Source organism: Chiroxiphia lanceolata, chromosome 4 (genome assembly GCF_009829145.1).
Source record: "Chiroxiphia lanceolata isolate bChiLan1 chromosome 4, bChiLan1.pri, whole genome shotgun sequence".
In the NCBI taxonomy this organism is placed as follows: Eukaryota; Metazoa; Chordata; class Aves; order Passeriformes; family Pipridae; genus Chiroxiphia; species Chiroxiphia lanceolata.
In genome coordinates this window covers 12867636-12885960 of record NC_045640.1, presented here as the reverse complement: position 1 = coordinate 12885960, position 18325 = coordinate 12867636, and the positions used below count along the sequence as shown (strand labels likewise).

Below are 18325 nucleotides of genomic sequence, written 5' to 3'. Positions count from 1 at the left end.
AAATCTCTTTACGTTTGAAGTGTCCTTTCTAATTACACATCTATTGTTTTGAATATTTTTTTTTGTAGTTCTGGAGTCTGTACCATTGTGTTTTGCCTGAGTTAAATGGCAGCCTTCACTCCAGCACTGCTATAGAATTAAGAAAGCTAGCAGAGAGACTCTTTTCTCACAAAACAACGTTGGTGTAAAAACTATCTTGGAATAAAAAAAAGAAGGCAACTCTGATCCAGAATAAATGTTGTAATTCTGATTTTATCTCCACTGCTTCCATCCCAGAGGACAAACAGGACGCTGCTCTCCCAACCTGGTCCCAAACCCGCCAGAATACATTTTTCCATTCTTTTCTACTAATTAGCAAATTAAGCTTTTTTTTCTTTTGACAAACTACAGAGCAATATAAATCACACTAGGTCATGCAGCACTTAACACACATATCCACAGACAGGATCTGGTAAACAGTGTTACAACAAAACCACTGCACTCCAGCCACTTTTGCCCTAAGATTCCAGCTAACAACTCACATATTTTTTTCACCAGAAGTTCAGATCTATTTCCTGGAATTTCAGTCACTGGTTTTTTTTCATTACATATTAATAAAAAGTAAGGGATTGATTAAAATTTAAGTTCTTATTAAGATGCATCTGTCCTTTAGAACAAATTAGGTTTTCTTTTTCCTGAAGCATATTCTTAAGTATTTTTTTAAAAAGAACACATTCCCTAATTTGCTTCATCTCCCTAGAAGACCCTAAAGAATTTGATCAAGCAAAAGAAAATCTACCAAAATCCACAGCCCCCTGGCACAACAACTAAGCAGAAGAGAAGTTCTCTATCAACTCCAAATGTAGAAGAGATGAGCCCAAGAAGAAAATGGCAAACAGTATGTAAGTGCAAACAAACCTTCCTTTTACCCCATAAAATCTAACAATTCTAGGGTCTCAGTATTTATTCTGCTAATTTTTCATTTGCTGCACACTGAAGTAGAAAAAACTTTCTGAAAATTCAGATTTCATCAACCTCAATACTCCTGAGCTGTTAGGTCTCATTAGCTGTCCTAGGAATAATATCAGAAAACCACTTCACATGGGGTTTTGTAGTTGATCTGATAGTTTGACTTTATGAAAACTTAACTCATTTGTGAGTCAGGATTTTATGGAATGAAGAGGATGATGGTTTACCTGTATTGTACTTGTCATGATGATAATCAGATGGCATTCTCATAAGGCCCCTGAAAGAAGATTTACATTCTGTATCACCTTTTCATTTTTGTCTGAATGTCTCATCCTGTGTATGCGATATTTTTTCTGTTAAACTGTTTTCAGTTCAAATACTCTCAAATACTCAAACGTCTGAGTTCAAATATTCTGCTACAAGATTAAAGGTGACACTCTCAAAAGCTATTTCAATGGGCCTCAACTTTCTAGGTACTCGAAAGAAAATAATTAAATGAGTGAGGTTGTCATTGTGGGACTTGGGGAGCTATTTGCTTGTTTGTTCCTTGCACAGAGTCTGCGATAAGCTGTAAATACATATTTCTCTCTTATTTGCATTACAGGAATATCCAAAGTCTCAGGGAGGGTTGGCTTTATGTGTGCAAACAGAAAAACAAATTTCCTGCCCTGTAAGAGTTCAGCACTGGCAATGGTCTTGCAATGATTTCCATGTGTGGTAACACTTGAACCTTTACAGATGCCATAGTATTGCTATGCATATTGTTATATTCAGTAGACTACTAAATAAGTATAAAACCAAGCATTTTTCATATACACTGTTTTACAGCTATTGATTGATAATGGTATCCCGGTCACAAAGTGCTGGACTAAAACTGTCAACCCAAAGATTAATGGAGGGTAAAAACTTAAGTCCTTCATGAAACCTAGAGAGACAGGTGACAAATTCCTTTCTACAATCCCAATTATTCTAAACAGGGACATGTTAGAAGCCTATGATATCTACCTGGTAAATCTGTGAAATCAGTTGCACAGCCTCAGAGCTGAGCAATGAGTTTTCATTTCCAGTGGCTTTGGTGCTTTAGTCTCCCTTTTACTTCCAGATGCCAGTGGGATAAAGTTTCGATTAGAAGGAATTTCCTTCTGCTGCATCTCAGCAATTTATTTTTAGAACTCCATCGCTGACACATGAAATATTTCTAAGTGCATCAAACAAACGCTTCCTTTTGACCAATCTAACATTACACAGTTCCTTCCAGATCATCACACGCAGACTGATGTACCCTGCCCTAGCTCCAAACCTGTGAGGGATCACCTACATATGAACACAGATCTCCATTGTCTTCACAGACAGAAAGATGAAAAGGAAACAACGTTTCAGCATGGGGGTATCCCAATTGTGACCATGCTAAGTCCACATATTATTCAATGTGAGCCTAAGGTGTTTCTTATTCCTTGTCTGCAACCTCTGCTCTGATGCCTGACCCAAAATTCTGACTATATTCCTTAAACTCTGTTATTCAGTGGTTGGTGAAAAAAAAAAAATCAGTTTTTAAACTGAGCCTGAAGCCCTAAACCAACTCACTGCAATTCAGGAAAGGTATTTATATACCCTCTCCCAAGACTGGTTTAATTTTCTTCTAGTCCCAGTCCCTGGACATAATCAGTGAGGCTACACAATCAAAAGACAAGTTGATAAATGGAAACTCTTAAGACAGGGATCTATAACTATGAATCTAATGGTAAAGCCTTTTCTCATGTGACCAGTCATAGTGTAAGAGACTTACACAAGCTAGGACTCCATGATGGAGGCTGTGAGGATGCTCTGGGTCTTACTCTGGTTTACAAGCATGTTCCTTTAGATCACCATTACTCAATGTAAATATGCAGAAAAATCAGACTCAGTATTAATTAGTATTCACAGAAAGCAGACACAGAGACAGAACGATGAATGTGTTATGAATAAAATACAGTGAGAAGAAAACAGTTTCTGTGGCCATTCTTTTGTGTTTGCACTGACAGTGATTTAACTGTCTTTTTTTACTCAAATTTAAAACGAAGTGTACCATAAAAAAGGTTTAATTGTGACAAGGTATATAATTATCTTCAAAGGTTTACATGGCACAGAGGGAGGTGTGAGCTGAAATTCTGGAGTCAGTTCACACAGGTGTGTGGGAGAACAACTCTGCACCTCTGCAGCTTTGTCAGTGTCAGTAAGGGGTTAGCAATCTGCACTGCATTCAAAAGAGCTGAAACCAAATCAAATCCACGTGATTTATCGACACCCTATAAATGTTAAGTGAGGTGATTTAATAACAAATATGCCCGATATTATACTTTCTAATGACATGTATTGTCATGACAAGGATCCTTAAACTGTTCTCCACTTAAAATGACCTCATGGATCAGTCACAAATGACTTCCCAAACAGGACTTCGTCACTAATTTTATCTGTAAACCAAACCTGTTATCCCTTGCTACCCTACAAAATAATAATAAAAAAAAAGAAGTCAGGAACTGTTTTAGCTATATATATGGAATGAATACTATTCTGATTCATATCCTTTAAAGTAAAAAGATTAAGAAATCCCTTCAGGAAGTCTATATTAGCTAGGAAAATTAACTCTTCTGTGATCTTGGGGAAACGGACAGGAATAATCCTACATTTATACAATTATTTAATTTTACTGTGTTCTCTTGCTATCATACCTGTTTACAAACAGCCATAGAAACAGAGTTAAACAGACTTACAGGCCTCCGCTACAAGTAACAATCAGGGCATTGCAAATCCTTCACACAGCACTTGAAGCTGCAAAAGTAATTCACCATGACCTAACAGCCTTCCTAAGCCTTTGTTTCCATTTTCTCAATTGTATTTCTATATTTAAGAGATGTAAATTTCGCTGAAAACAGAATACTCCTTACTATATTTGAAGTATGTAGTATTTAAATAGCTCCAGAAATTTATATGAGAATAAATTTGCAAACTTGTAAGGACTCATTTTTGTTCTGAAAACTTGCATCAGTCATCAATGCCTCTCACATATTTCTAGTTTATCTATTGTAACTGCAATACATACTCATTATTTTCATATAGTGTAGAATGTTGCATGTCTAACTTCAGATTGGCAGATTTCATTAACTGTAAAATAATCTAAAAAGGAACATTAGTTTACCAGCTTAATTGGTGTTAATATCTAAATTACACAGTAATTACAAAAAGAGAAAATGTTGAGATATGGCTTTGCAACAGAAACCTAATAGCTCATTTAGATACTAAAAACCAACATACACTTTCTTATCAATTTTTGGTGCATTTCAAAGCATGCCTCCTGGTCTAGTGCTTTACAGCTCCTCTTGCACACATGGCTGCCACCAGTAAGTACTTTTTTCTACCACATTTACAACCAGGCTGCATTCAGGTTTTCACATGCTACTTTGTAGACGTGTACATAAAGCACTGACAAAGTTTCTGAGACGAAACAATGCAAAAAGAAAAAATGCGAAGGTGCCATCCAACCACAAAGAAATACCAAAATGTGACAGCAGCCAAGCAGAACAATGCAACCTCAACGAATCCAGCCCACGCCGCTTTATGCTACATAAACTGATTATCTGTTAAAGACTGGTGGCTCACTCAAGACAAGGGGTCAGCCTCCATCCAACAGCCTGTCCTGCAGGAACCACCGCCTGGCAGCAGTCGCTGCACGGACAGACTCTTCCACCCACTCACCTCCAGAAGTGACCTCTTCAGAACTGGGCTGAGGAACATTGGCAGGACAATGTGGGGAAGCTTGCATTGCTGCCGCCCTGGCTATACCTGTCCTGTGGAGAAATAGAGGACTTAATTTCCAGGGCTGTCAGTCAGCACCTTCCACATTACAAGTGAAGGAAAAAGAAATGAATTTGACAATGCCTGCTCTGAGCCAGTCTATTTTGGGGGTGTGGTGAAGAACCCCCACTTCCTACTGAAGTATTTAGAGGACTTTCGTATCTTCTGTGAGCTCCACTGGTTTGCCCAGCCAGTAAGCTGGATTCTTTGGTTCATGAGCTGATGATGCTCTTGCCAGTTACCTATGTAGCAAGCTGAGACATGGCCAGAGAATCAACATAACTAGGCAGCCTAAACAAAATAATTAAGGAAATCATGTTTAAAATAATCTCTGAACTCCGACATGGACAAGTAACCATTGAGTAGCTCTCCCTTCTACCTCCCTTTCAAAATGGCAATTTTCTTCTCTTGCTACATTTCCTTTACAGAAACCATTACTAGATGAATTATGTAACAGAGAAATAGGTATTTTGCTTCTCCTGTCCAATCAATTCCATAGAGGCATTTTATTTTACTTCCACATTAATTTAAACAGGGTTACCATAAGAATCCATTCAAACGAAGATCTTTTCCCTTAAAAAAGGAAAAAAGTAAACTTTCCACTCTTCCCATGGTTTCCAGCTAGGACATCGGTTTTCAGCCCCCAGATTTTATTGTGACACATATAAGTGATTCATATATACCAAAGTGCAGTCCATTAGAGAGACAAAGAGACAAAAATAACCGCCTGAAATGCATGAATAAACCATTCTTCTGAGCATGGTGACAAATGTAATATTTTACAATTCCAAAAACAATTCTCTAAAGCCCTACTAAAACAAGTGTTTGTTCCAAAATTGATCTCTGTGTATCTTTCAGGAGTACCATGATGATTTTTGTTGGAGGAAATGTCAAGTTTAGACACCGAGGACCAAAGCTAATGACTAACTATTTCATTGTGGTATGAGTGTGCACTGAATACTGATGTTCACAGGCAGGAACAATTTCCAATAATTAACTGGAAACATATCAGCCTTCCTTGCATTTGCTTAACTTTGGTCAACAGCAATGTTAACCATGCAAGTGAACTGAGAGACAAAGCAAAGCCTATGCATGGGAAGTTTATACAGAATTCAGAACTGCTGAAAAGTATGGAAAGCAAGCCAAGAAAATTATGATTACAATAATATGGCAAAGCAACTCTATTAAAGAAAAACACCCCAAACAAAAACCCCTGCACTAATTACTGAAGCTGGAGAGTTAATGTAGGAGTAAATAGCATTGTTGACTTCTTATTTGGGCAAAACAGATTTACACATCACTCACTTCCTTAACAAAGATACCAGATATTTTTATTTTTTAATTTGTCACTGTATGCTGGTTTTCTCTTCCTAAAGTTCCAACATATTAATCCCTTCAAAGCAACAAAATAGTTTGTGTCTCTGAATATCTACCATCTTGGAGTATGATTATGGCTGATTATAAAGAGACTTTGGCCAAGATATTTGGATGAGGAATTTCCAAGAGAAATAATAAAAATTGGTCACATATATAATATCATACTTAATAAATCCAGAATTTAAATATGAAATAAGATACAGCAGGTTGGCTCACATAAATAGGACAAACATTAATTCTGTCCCAGGCACTACAGATCAATGTTCTGTTCACCTTCTAAGGCAGTGATTATTCTAAGCGTTAACAGGAGTTTCAGTAAATCTGCTCCTTTTCTTCATGTGACAAATACTATGAGTATCAGAAAGAACCAAAATGAAAAGAACCTGACAGCCTTAGGTTTTACATACTGCCTCAAGCCCTTCCAGAATCACCAAAAAGCTGCTCCCAAGACCATCACACATCGATAATCGAGATATTACAGAAACAATACAGAGATATCACTGAGACTTTTCTTCTCCATGATGAGAATTCAAATACTTCAAAATATTTGGGGATATATTTGAATAATCACTGAAAGGACTAGGACTTCTGATGTGTTTATCCTTGCTCAAATACAAACTGGTAAAAGCTAAAACTGGTGAGAGAGGGGACCTTATAATTGAAAGCAAGAGCTGAAATGGTCACAGTGCGGATTTCTGTTTGTTTGCTTTAGTACAAAAACATCAAATGACAAGGTTTTTGAGGGTAACATACATTTATTTAAAAAACAAGCCTAAAGTGTTCAAAAACAAGCACCTTGTACATTAAATACTTTAAAAAGCTTTTCCTTTGCTTACATCCTCCTGATTTGCTCCCAACAAATTATTGTTCTTAAACCTCCCCTACAGTCTACATTGACCTATACATCTCAAGCACTTCAAGAGGCACTTTAACCATATGGGATATTTCTAAAATGTAGGATCACTTTCTCTGTCTGGGAGAGTAATTCACGGAACAAAAAAAAGAAAACAACTTTGCCTCAGGAGGAAGATACATGTTCCAGAGATTAGTCCAATGCAAACAGAGATCTATTCCATGAGAGAAAGCACATGCTATTTTTAGCATGAATTCGCATCCTGCCACGACATCCAAGCTAGAATATCCCCTCTTCCTCCTTATTTAAAAATTGTGTAGAATCTATTGTGTACATAAGGACTCAGTTCTCAGATACACCAGAAATTTTCCTGTGAGTCCTATGGAAATCATTGTTTTTTCTAAAGTTCATTTTCCATTTGAGAAATGAGGAAATCCCACCTTTCGGTCTCCCTAACTGGAAAAATAAATGGTGTACATTGCATGAGCCTTTATATGAGTGAATCCACGCATCTATGGCTACAGTAGTGGATTCCCCAGTGACAACATTCAGGTGGTGCTTCAACATAACCTTTCCCATTTCCTGCAGGTATGAGATGACTGTAGTCCCACCTGGATCTCTCCAACCAAGATACAGGTGGTGAAATAAAATAAGACTGACAATTTGTACCTACAGCTGAAACACATCAGATATCACTGTTAGGGAGCCCATACTTGCATTCCAGCATCCAGAAATGATGATGCCAGTACCTGAACTTTAATGGACAGACTCCACAGAAAAAAGGATAATGGCAGTTTCAATATACTACATGCTATGGCTTTGCTAAGAACCTATGAGGGTTTTTTATGCAAGCTAAAAAGGATATTGATTTCTTTCAAGTCCATTCCACACTAAATACAATTTCCACTGTTGCTATTCAAGGTATGTTTCTCACTAAGAAAAGAATCGGCAAGTCTTTCTTGAAACAGAAATGTCTAAGGCTCCTTTGCATATTTTAAAACAATCTTGGCAGCTAGAGGTAGCCAAAAAGATACACTGATTCATGAAAAAAAACATACAGAAAACTCACTTTGGTACCAGACAAGCTTAGAGTATTTTCACTGTGCACTGTGGACTGCAAGACACTGCCAATCTAAAACATCCATAGTGATACAGCTAACAGTACAAACTCAGTGCTTCACCTCTGAGTTACAGACTAAGGAAAGACAAGAAATGAATGTAAGCTATCTAGGTGGACCCTGAGTAACCTCAAAAAGAAGTGCAAAATTCTGCACTTGGAGCAGAATAGTTCCACACATTTGGCTGAAAAGCAACTGGCTGGAAAGGACCTGGGGTCAGTCTGGATGCTAGTGGCCAAATATGAGTCAACAGTGGCTTCACATGAGCAAACTACATGCTGGGGCAACACTAGGAAGAAAGTGGCCAGAAGAAAGAGGGAAATCACTCTCTGCTCATCACTGATGAAGCTGCACTTGGAACATTGTGTCACAAGAGTTCAATACATTTCCACAAGTGAACAAACCAGATTATGATAAAGTTAACCACTATTTTTAAGACTAACTAATAAAGTGACTAATTCTGCACTTGGTACACAATTTTTCTACCAAAAAATGCAACCATGCTAATTCTTCAGCCAAAGTCTATTTCTTGATAGTGGGTTAATCTTTCAGGTAATGCCTCTATCAAAGAACTCTGCGATGCTCTTAACATGAATCGCCAGCTACAGGAAGACTCCTCATCAGCTTAAGTATTTCCCTAAATGTTCTGCACATAGCTCAAAAAACTCACTGTGTTGTTATGATACTACCACAATATCAACTTTTGGAATCTGTGAAGGCATCATTAAAGAGAACAATATGAACCTAACAAATAAACACAAACCCAAAAAGATGTGAACAGGTAGATGAAGGGGAAGAATTACTGTTTTCTTATGACATACATTTTCTAAGGTTCTGGTAGAGATAACCCTGAAAAGTATCTGTAACAAAGAAAAACTATTTAAGGGCTAAAACTATGTCACTGACATTCATGAAATATCCTGCAATTTTTTTCAAGGAGATTTAATTATACCTTTCATGCTACTCATGCATTAACAGATCTTCTGGTTAGCATTAATTTGAATTCTATTGCAACATAAATTAATACAACTTAGACATACTTATCAGCCCTTTAAATAACAAACTGATGTGTCCAGGCAGCATATTCTTGAAAAGAAGAAAAAGACATGCAATTAAAACCTGAACTGCAATTACTTTGCATTTCAGAAAGTTAAAAAGTAGCCTGAAGCAAATTACCTCAAAGAGAAAATCTGGAGAGCAGTTTTGCTTCAAGCAAAGACTTAACAGTATTTAAAAGAAAACAATGTGCAGCATAAGTAAGTCATACAGCAGGCAAAAGAGTCAAAGAAAAATAAATGGGTTGTACTCATGTTAGTATAAATCTGAATGCATTAAGCTGCTAAGGAAACCTGCAAAAACAGTATTAAGGTCACAGTATTCAACAGGATAATTTTAACCCTAATTTTAACCTTAAATTTAACAAATCATACTATGCATGAGAATTTCCAAGGAGATTTCCTAACTCATTATGCAAAGGAACAAAATGATAACTCTAAATAGTTATAGTAGGTACGGAAAGTCTGTTCTTTTGTTTAAAGAATAGCATATGGCTTGCTGATGAACAGGATTGCAGTAAATCCTAAGAAAATTAACTAACAAATCCATACACTTTTATCTCTGAGGTATTTTTGAGTGAAACCACAGGAAGTACTTATATTTCCTGACACTATATAGAGAACTCTAAGCTTTGTAGAGTCTAAGAATTTCTGAATACACTGAGACTCCCAGAAAGGTTTTTGGTAAGCAGTTACTCTGTCTATTCCTGCACTGAGTCCGATAAACTCTTCAAAAAAACACTCCTCCTGTATCAGGGGTCATAAACTACATCTCCACACTGTATACAATGCAGTACTGAAGACAAAAGTAACTAAGGTTACTGTACAAAGTACTTAGAACAAACAGATGCAGAGAGTAGATATATTAATAGATGTATAGATGAAGAATAGATGTAGAGGTGAAGCACTGAAACAGGCTGCTGAGAGAAGCTGTGGATGCCCCATCCCTGGAAGTGTTCAAGGCCAGGTTGGAGGGGGCTTTGAGCAATGTCTAGTGGAAGGTGTCTTTAAGATCCCTTCCAACCCAATCCATTCTATGGTTCTATGAGATTAAAATCAAGACTTTCAAAGCACACACAAAGTCTGTGGTTTGTATATACATACACGTATTTTTATGGAATTATAATACGTACATAGACTATGGCCATGCAAAGCCATGCCCGCTGACCCAACCCCACTCGAGCCAGTGAGAGGTTCTCAATAGACTCCACTGGATACTAAATCACAGTTACATACATAAAGGCTGTAACAACCTGTCAGGTTTGTAAAGATGACACTGTTGCTCTTTGATGGAAACAAGGAACTCAGTGTCCTAACAAAAAGTAGCACATTTCAGATTTTTATAACCCGCTAGAGCAGAAAAAATAAAATTGAATTATAAAAAGAAAAAAAAACAACCACAACCTATACAACTTCCACTATTTAGTCACTTCCAGTTTTATCGTAGAATGGTAAACTTAAAAATGAAATACTACTAGCTTTTCCATTATGATCACATGGTAAAATCCTGAGGCAATTCTTCAAACAAGTCTGTTGGTACTCACCTATTTAACTGGGACCTCACCCAGGAAACGTGTCAGGCCTCCCCACAAAGCCAGAAATTCCTTTTCAGTAGAACGGTGTAGAAATAAGGACTCTTCAAATTTTAAAAACCCTTCCCCTGAACCTGAGAGTCATCTACAGATTAATCAATCAATTAATCAAGTCCAACATGATTTTGAGTCATATCTGTGTCCTTTAATGACAGTAAAAGAATGGTATTGAGTGGCAATTCCAGGTCTTGTTCAATTCAATGGTTATGAGTAGAGAGAGCAGAAAGACTTTGGTCAAATGAGTTATGGTTTTGGCTGGACTTCCTTTTTGTTTTCCCAATAAAGATTTCTGGAGCTTGAAGAGTAGCAAGTACTGCAGATAAGAGCCAAGTATCACTACAATGTTGTCAAGCAGCAAATGGAAAGAGAACAATTGTAATCAAGGAAGGAGTTCTGTCTCTTTGTTTCTTTCCCCAGAAGTGCTTGGATCTACACATTCCTAATGTCTCCAAAGTCTGAGCAGGGAGTATTACTTCCAGAGAGAGAAATGTTGAGAATTTAAAACTTTGGGGTCCTGCTTGGCCAGAGATGGAACAGTTGCCATCTGGCAGGAATTAAACATGGTATGGAAATTTCACAAAAGGAATTAAAAGATGGTCTGGGAAGTCGCCAAAAGGAGTTCAAAGGAACTTTAGGAGCATAAAGACACATACCGGAAGCACATGAAAAGGAACTTCAAGGCAAACCATTAGGTTTAAGAAAGTATCTGTTGCCTGGGTAGAAGGCTGTGTGAACCAGGGGGAAAATGTGAATTACTCTTGTCACATATTTAGTCCAAAAATATCTGTGCTATCTTGTATAACTTCCGGTCTTGACCACATGTCAGCCATCTAGGAGAACAGATGTATTTTAGATTCAGCCCAAATTTTGAACTCCAACAACTGATCAACATATCCTTCTTCCTGTTCTTCAAGTGTGGCATGTTATTGGATCTGAGGTTCAAACTGGGGAAAAAGTCAATCTGATAGCTATCTGTGAGTTAAAACATCTTAAACACAGATAAACTACAGTTCATGCCTTATATCACATTTATTGGGGTAAATATAGAATGCAGGCATGAGTAATCAGCTATTTTACAGAAATAACATCAAAAGAGGACAGTTTTTAAAGCGGTTACCTTCAAAACCAGAAATGGACCATCCATGGATATGACCTGGGTAGCCTCAGAGTTGAAAAGAGGAACTCTGAGGATTTTGAGTTGGATAAATGTTAAAGGGAACTGTTGGGTTACTGCTTTTAAGAGCTATTACGATGAACAGGTGTTTTACCTCATCTCTATTTCTGCCCATGTGCAACTATTGAACTCTGCCAAAAAACTCTGTTCAGGCTTCCATCAACAGAAGCAGTTTTTGAAAAATAAAATGAAAACAAAGGAAAATCTTACTGTGCTCCAGCAGGTTTCTCAGTGGGCCACAGAATAAGGAACAGAAAAAACAATTACTCTTTACATAATCTCATGAGAACCACTACTTACAAGCTAAAGCACAAGACTTAAACAAATTGCTTGTCCAGAATGAGCAAACTGGTAAAGTTACTATTTTTAGGTGAAAAAAACTGTGCTCAAGTTTGCTAGAACTGTCCAGCAGCTTTTCTACTGTCAGGTTCCACCCCATGATGGCAGTTCCTAGTTAAAATGTTGTCACACGTAGTCAAATCTCATCTAGCTATCTTTTATACTTTCAGGATGCAGGTATTAGCAGTATTTAACTAACATATCTTGCCTTGCAAACTCCTACAGGGTTTCACTTGTACAGTAAAACCTCAGATTCTGGAGTCATGATTTCTGGACTGCAGCGCAAAACTGCAAAAGGCAAAGAACAGGAGCACCTCCATTTTTCAGCTTTGAAAGCAGATTCTGGTGAGTTCCTTTATTCCTTTCCTTAAGCTCAACTATTTGGATTCTATTGTTGTGATAAAGCATATTTGTGCTCATATGCACAAACGAATTTCTGAATTGAGATTTCTAGATCAAGGGTGACTTAGCAAGAAGGACATTGAGAGCTTAGAAGTATTCGCAACATTTCAGGAAAGGAAACAGCCAAACTAAATATTTTTTTTAAAGAAAACTGTGTAAATTCAACTGCTAAAACCAATATGACTGAATTCAGTCATTAAAATGTTAAATATAGGAATAGCTTCCTGTGCTAACCTCAATATAACTATATCCATCGAGACTCATCTGTAATAACCAGGGTGGTGTTTGCTCTGTGGAGTCCAAATTGCTAATTCCTCCCATTTACAACAACTTTCTGGCTTTCAGGAACAAAAATCATTTTCTGTCTAAATATACTTACACTCAACAATCAGAAATGAATCCTTCTGCAAACAACTCTCCACACTGGCAATCGTCTTACTCAGTAATTATTTATAGCACAGAAGCATCAAAGCTTTCTGCTTTCAGATTGAACATTACCACTCTTACTACCATTTCCCAGGTACATCCAGGATAGCTGTCAAACATTTTTCCAATAATACTTCTAGCTTGTATTTCCTCCTTTTCCCATTTATGCGCAGTAGGGCATAAATATTGCAAAAGCCTTATAACAAGGTGGTTTTGAAGGAGCATTACAGTAAAGCTTCACTACTCTAAGTCTTTAACCACAGTGATTGAACAGTTTAGAGACAGCAGTGGTGGGACTCTGATGACAGATGGAAACTTTGCACCTGCAGAAGACAGCACTGCCCACAGTAACCTGTGCTCTCAGGAGCAGGCAGGTGTGGTGCTTCCCTCCCTGCTAGCAAGGGACAAACTTAATAAATACCAGGCCAAGTTTGCTGACATTTTCTGAAGAAGCTTAGGTTGGTGGGCTAACCAGTGCCTCTTTCACTCTGTTCTGATACTTCCTCTGAGATGAGACAGGCTCCACCAACGGCAGAGAAAGAAAGATGGGCAACCAAGGCTACAGCTTCCTCTGGAGAACAGACTGACAATAATCACATCCATATCAGTTTCAAAACAAACTCCAAACTTTAAATACCATGAAATTAATTTTAAGGTATAAAAAAGTAAAAGAAACATTGTCAGTGTTACAACCTAACCAAAAAACTGGGAAAGATCAATGCAACAAACAGCTGTTTGTTTGTACTCTGTACAAATCACGTTCAGTAGTTATTTCTGCAGGACAGTTCAAAGTTAAGGCAATTAAAACCCGTCACTTGGACATAGTATAAATTCCTGCAGCTAATAAATGTTGAAGTTTTAATATAATTGGCTGATTTGCAATATCATTACTGCTAACAGATGCAACTCACTTGTTTTACATCTAGCACTCTTCATAACATTTACATAGTAACATAAAAGGCCTCTACTATATATGACTCATTTTTCTGAAATGCACGTGGAAGCACAGAAATGTCTAAGCTAGCAATTAAGGACACATCTAACCCTGGAAAATAAAATTCATGTCCAAGCAATGAGTATTTCAGAAAGCTGCAGCTCATCACCACCTCAGAGGAAAATCAGAAATGTGAAGACACTGATTATCACACCATGGCACAAGGAAGTCACAGCCAACTCTCTCTCCCTTGACCAGCAAACACTGACAAACATAGAACAAAAGAGTCTGGGAATCATTTGGGACTTGAAAGACATAGAGTGCCCTACATGCAAGCTCTTACCGTCCCATTTCCCAATGCTGAAACTTCTCCATAGCCATTTTAATACTTTTAGACTCACATTTCAAGCACAGCAACTGGAAGGAATACAGACACACCAGAAAAAAATGTAGCAGCAGTCATCCACAAGACTTGTGTAGGTGGAAGATATACAAGAACACAAGTGCACACAACATGCACAAAATCATATTCACATTCCGCTTGATCAGTAAGAAACCATATGACCATTACTTGACTCTTAGCATCAGGCATTCCAGGAATTTCTGTACTGATTCACATCTACCTATTTCAAAGAGACTGCGTATGTGAATTCTGCTTTGAGCTTCGCTGCTGATTAAAGAGAATACACTTGACCTAAATCTTCCATTCAAAAGGAGACTACAGAATACACATCTGACTTCATGTTGTACTGGTTATTCCCATATCACAGATATGCATGCAGAAACAAAAGGTATCAAATGAAGAAGGGTGCCAAATTAACATGCAGATGACAAAAGTCTCATGTGCTACCTTAGCAGCCAATTGTGCCCTGCACTTACCAGTCCACTGTGCCTATTTGTTTAATTTTTCTAATTAATTATTATTACTTAATTTATTAAATCAATTTTTCTTTTTATCATAACACAAGGTAGAAATAAAGATGTTCCATCAAAAATATTTATGAAATAGTGACAGACAGATCCTGATTTACAGCTGTACATTTGGAAATGCTGAAAAGATTTATTAAAGACCTTGTGCCAGGTTCTATCATAAATTGAAACCTGTCAAATAATAGAACATGAGGTTATGTCGAATGGATAAAAGTTTAGAAACAAATTATTGAAAATTTGTGACCAGCTCATTGCTTGAAAAATATTTCTAGTTTCTCTTTGAAATGCTCATTTAACATCTTCGATTGAGGAGAAATAATATGGAGCCATTAAAAACTGAGAGAAGGAAATAACCAATAATTTAATTTTAATTCAACTCTGATGATCTTTATTTCTACTAGAAACTGGCCCAGCAGGTAGAACATGCTATGGCTGTATTAAATGCAAACAGTACTATCACAGGCAGCATTAATCTCAGAATTTACATAAAAGGTGTTATTTTGTACAGTCATCGACTACTTGCAACACCTGAGTCACGCAAACAACAAAAGCACTACAAAACAGGAAGAAGCAAGAGGACAATAATGAAGTACTAATCAGACTTGAGCTGAACTTGAACTAGAGGGTAATAAACCAACTCTCAGTCTTTTACTTTCTTCTGTACTCTGTTTCTAAGTAAAATACACAAATGCCATTATAACACAAATGTCTGCATCCTTTTCTTCTTTTTTTTCAAACAGATGGACCAGTGAACATAAAAAAACACTGCTATATTTACCAATACAGATCCCAAATCCCTGTCATATTAATAATTCACAGAAGTCACTGAACTGCATGACATGTTGTGCTGAGAGATTTTATTAGGAATTGAGTCTCTTAATGCACATTTTTATTACTTGTCTTTGCACTGGCAAAATACAGTCTGTTCTCATTTGCATTGAAGCAATAACAAAAACAGGTACAAGAGCTTTTCAGCAAGGAAACTTTCCTGAGATAAGGAACTCTCATCATATATAAGGCTGCTTTACAAGGTGGGGGTTTTGTTCTTGGTAAAGAACTGGGAAACTTTCACCAGGAACTAGTAATATAGACCACATTCATAACTAAGGGCAAGCTCAGCATTAACCTAAGTACTACAGAAATAGTTCATCAAGAAAATGCCTTAACATGGCTAGAAGTCAATTTAAAACCCTTTCTTCTTTAAAAAACAAAAATCCCCATAATAACTTCATCTAATTTCCTGAGATTATTACCTTCTCTACCATCCTTTCCCTGGCCAAAGCAATTATGGTGAGATTAGCCAGCAAATACCTTGTCTTCTCTTAGCACACACTCCACAACACAAAGCCTTACTATGGTGGATGAAACAAATTGTGGAAGGAAAGTCTCAAAGACACTGAGACCAGTAACGATGTAGTAACACAATGTAAGCAGCAATGATTGATTACCTTTTTATGGCTATAATAAAAGATAGTCAGCTCTTCTATTATAAAATATTCAGTGTTATTGTATTGTGTTTCACATTTTAAACTGATGCAAGAACCACATCTATTATTCGCTAAACTCATCATTTAAATATATGATACATTGCTGAAATGTCTGAGGTCTAGGTAGAAAACAAAATACATTGCAAAGTATGTTTTTCTTTTCATCATGATACATATACTAAATAAAGTGTTCCAATGGCACTGACTCTACCTGCACGGGGTTGTTCAGTTCTTCAGTACTTTTGAATTGTCACTTTCAAGTACAACAAAATCTGGCACAGATGTCGAGCTTGCACGGATCACATTTTATGCTTGCATTTTATCTTACACATACATCGCAGTGTTGACCTCCTGAGCTTCCATTTTTAAGGTTTATATGTAGGTAAATCTATTACATATAGCAGTTTTATAGTTAAATATACTATAATCACTTCTATTTATAATGTTTCTAGTCTGCTGGCACCTGAGAAAAGCTACAGATTAGTACAAGTAGCTTCTTTCACAGCTCTGCACTCTCACTGTCATTGAAGGAGCTTGGATTGTTTGTCATATAGCTAATATTCTAGATTGTTCTTGTCTTTTGTTAATACATCTTATTCACTTCTACAGGACCTTTAACACTACACAGCAACAAAACACATTTATTATTTAATTAGTGAGTGTAAGATCATCTGTTGATTACATATGCATGCAAAGAGAGCCAAGGTTGCCATCAGTCCCTAAGGGCAAACCACCAAGACCAGTGAGCCAGCATTAGATTTACTTGGTAACCTTTTACAGGGTACATGTGACATTGGTGAATAACTGTCATGTGGAGAACATGACATTAAATGAAGATCCAGGCCAAGTTAACTGCATGCCTTTGAAGCATGTCCTGCAGCTCAGAGCAGGTTGAAGTGCTCTCAGGAGATCTAACAACCACTCCTTAAACTAACCCCATCCTTGAAGAGGTAGGTCTTTTGAAGAGGCAGTAGCAAGTTAACAGTAACATGTTCCTGCTCTCTGGGAATGCTGGGAACAGCAAACTAAGAAACGAAAGCCCCAGTCTAGGATCAACCGCTCTAATCCCACTCCTGATTTATTATTTCCTCATAAAGTAGAATTGGCAAGTAAAATAGAGACAATGATATTATGAGTGTCTAACAGATGTAGAATGAAAATTATGTCAGTAGAGTACTTTGAATGTGTCGCTGGTACTGCATCATGACAAGTGTTTCTGATTGTGTAATTCACTTCAGCTAAATCTATTCTGCTTTTTCTGGGCTTGTCAGAATAAATTGCTGCCCCATGTTGCCCATACAGATGTTGCCTTAAATGTCATTGCCTTAAAATGTCTGTGCTATGCAGATACAAGCTTTGAGTAGTACCAGTGTTTGAATTTCCTGCACGTTGAAACCACACACCCAGCTGCAGGTCTGAGTGAGTGAGCAAAGGGATTGGGCTTCAGCGCAAGCCAGTGTGACAGCAACGCTCCAGCCCTGCCTCCCCCAACTAAGCTGCACAAATACAGATTACAGAGTCAGCAACATCACTTGGATGGAATAAACCTTATTAATCCAAATCTTCAAGCCTACCCACAACATTCATATGAATATCACTGTGAATAAAAGAACCAAATCCATGCACAAAAAGACACAACTACATCCTGTGTTTAACAAGGGGCAAAGTTATGCTTTAACAAGGTTTACCCCTATTCATTCTCTACTCGAGGAAAAAAAAATGCAAATGACTAGATTAAGAATAAGCAATAATTTCTAGGGTCATTCTAAAACTGCTTCTAAACAAATTCTGTAAAAAAGATAAAAATCATCAATATTCACAACATAAATCTTGAACTGCTGAAGGTTAAGAGAGGAAGA

At 37.2% G+C, this 18325-nt stretch overlaps 1 protein-coding gene across 9 annotated transcripts in view; it reads right to left on the bottom strand.

Moving 5' to 3' along the window:
- Window positions 1-18325, bottom strand: part of PPP2R2C (protein phosphatase 2 regulatory subunit Bgamma) — a 191069-nt gene that overhangs the window by 114034 nt on the left and 58710 nt on the right. The window contains exon 3 of one of the 9 annotated variants that reach the window (XM_032686087.1): window positions 4681-4767. The exons of 7 other annotated variants lie outside the window; for them this stretch is intronic. In XM_032686087.1, coding sequence (XP_032541978.1) covers window positions 4681-4767 — 87 coding nt within the window. Of the gene's footprint in view, window positions 1-4680; window positions 4773-18325 lie in introns of all 9 variants that reach the window. One more of the 9 variants, XM_032686090.1, reaches the window with a different exon arrangement.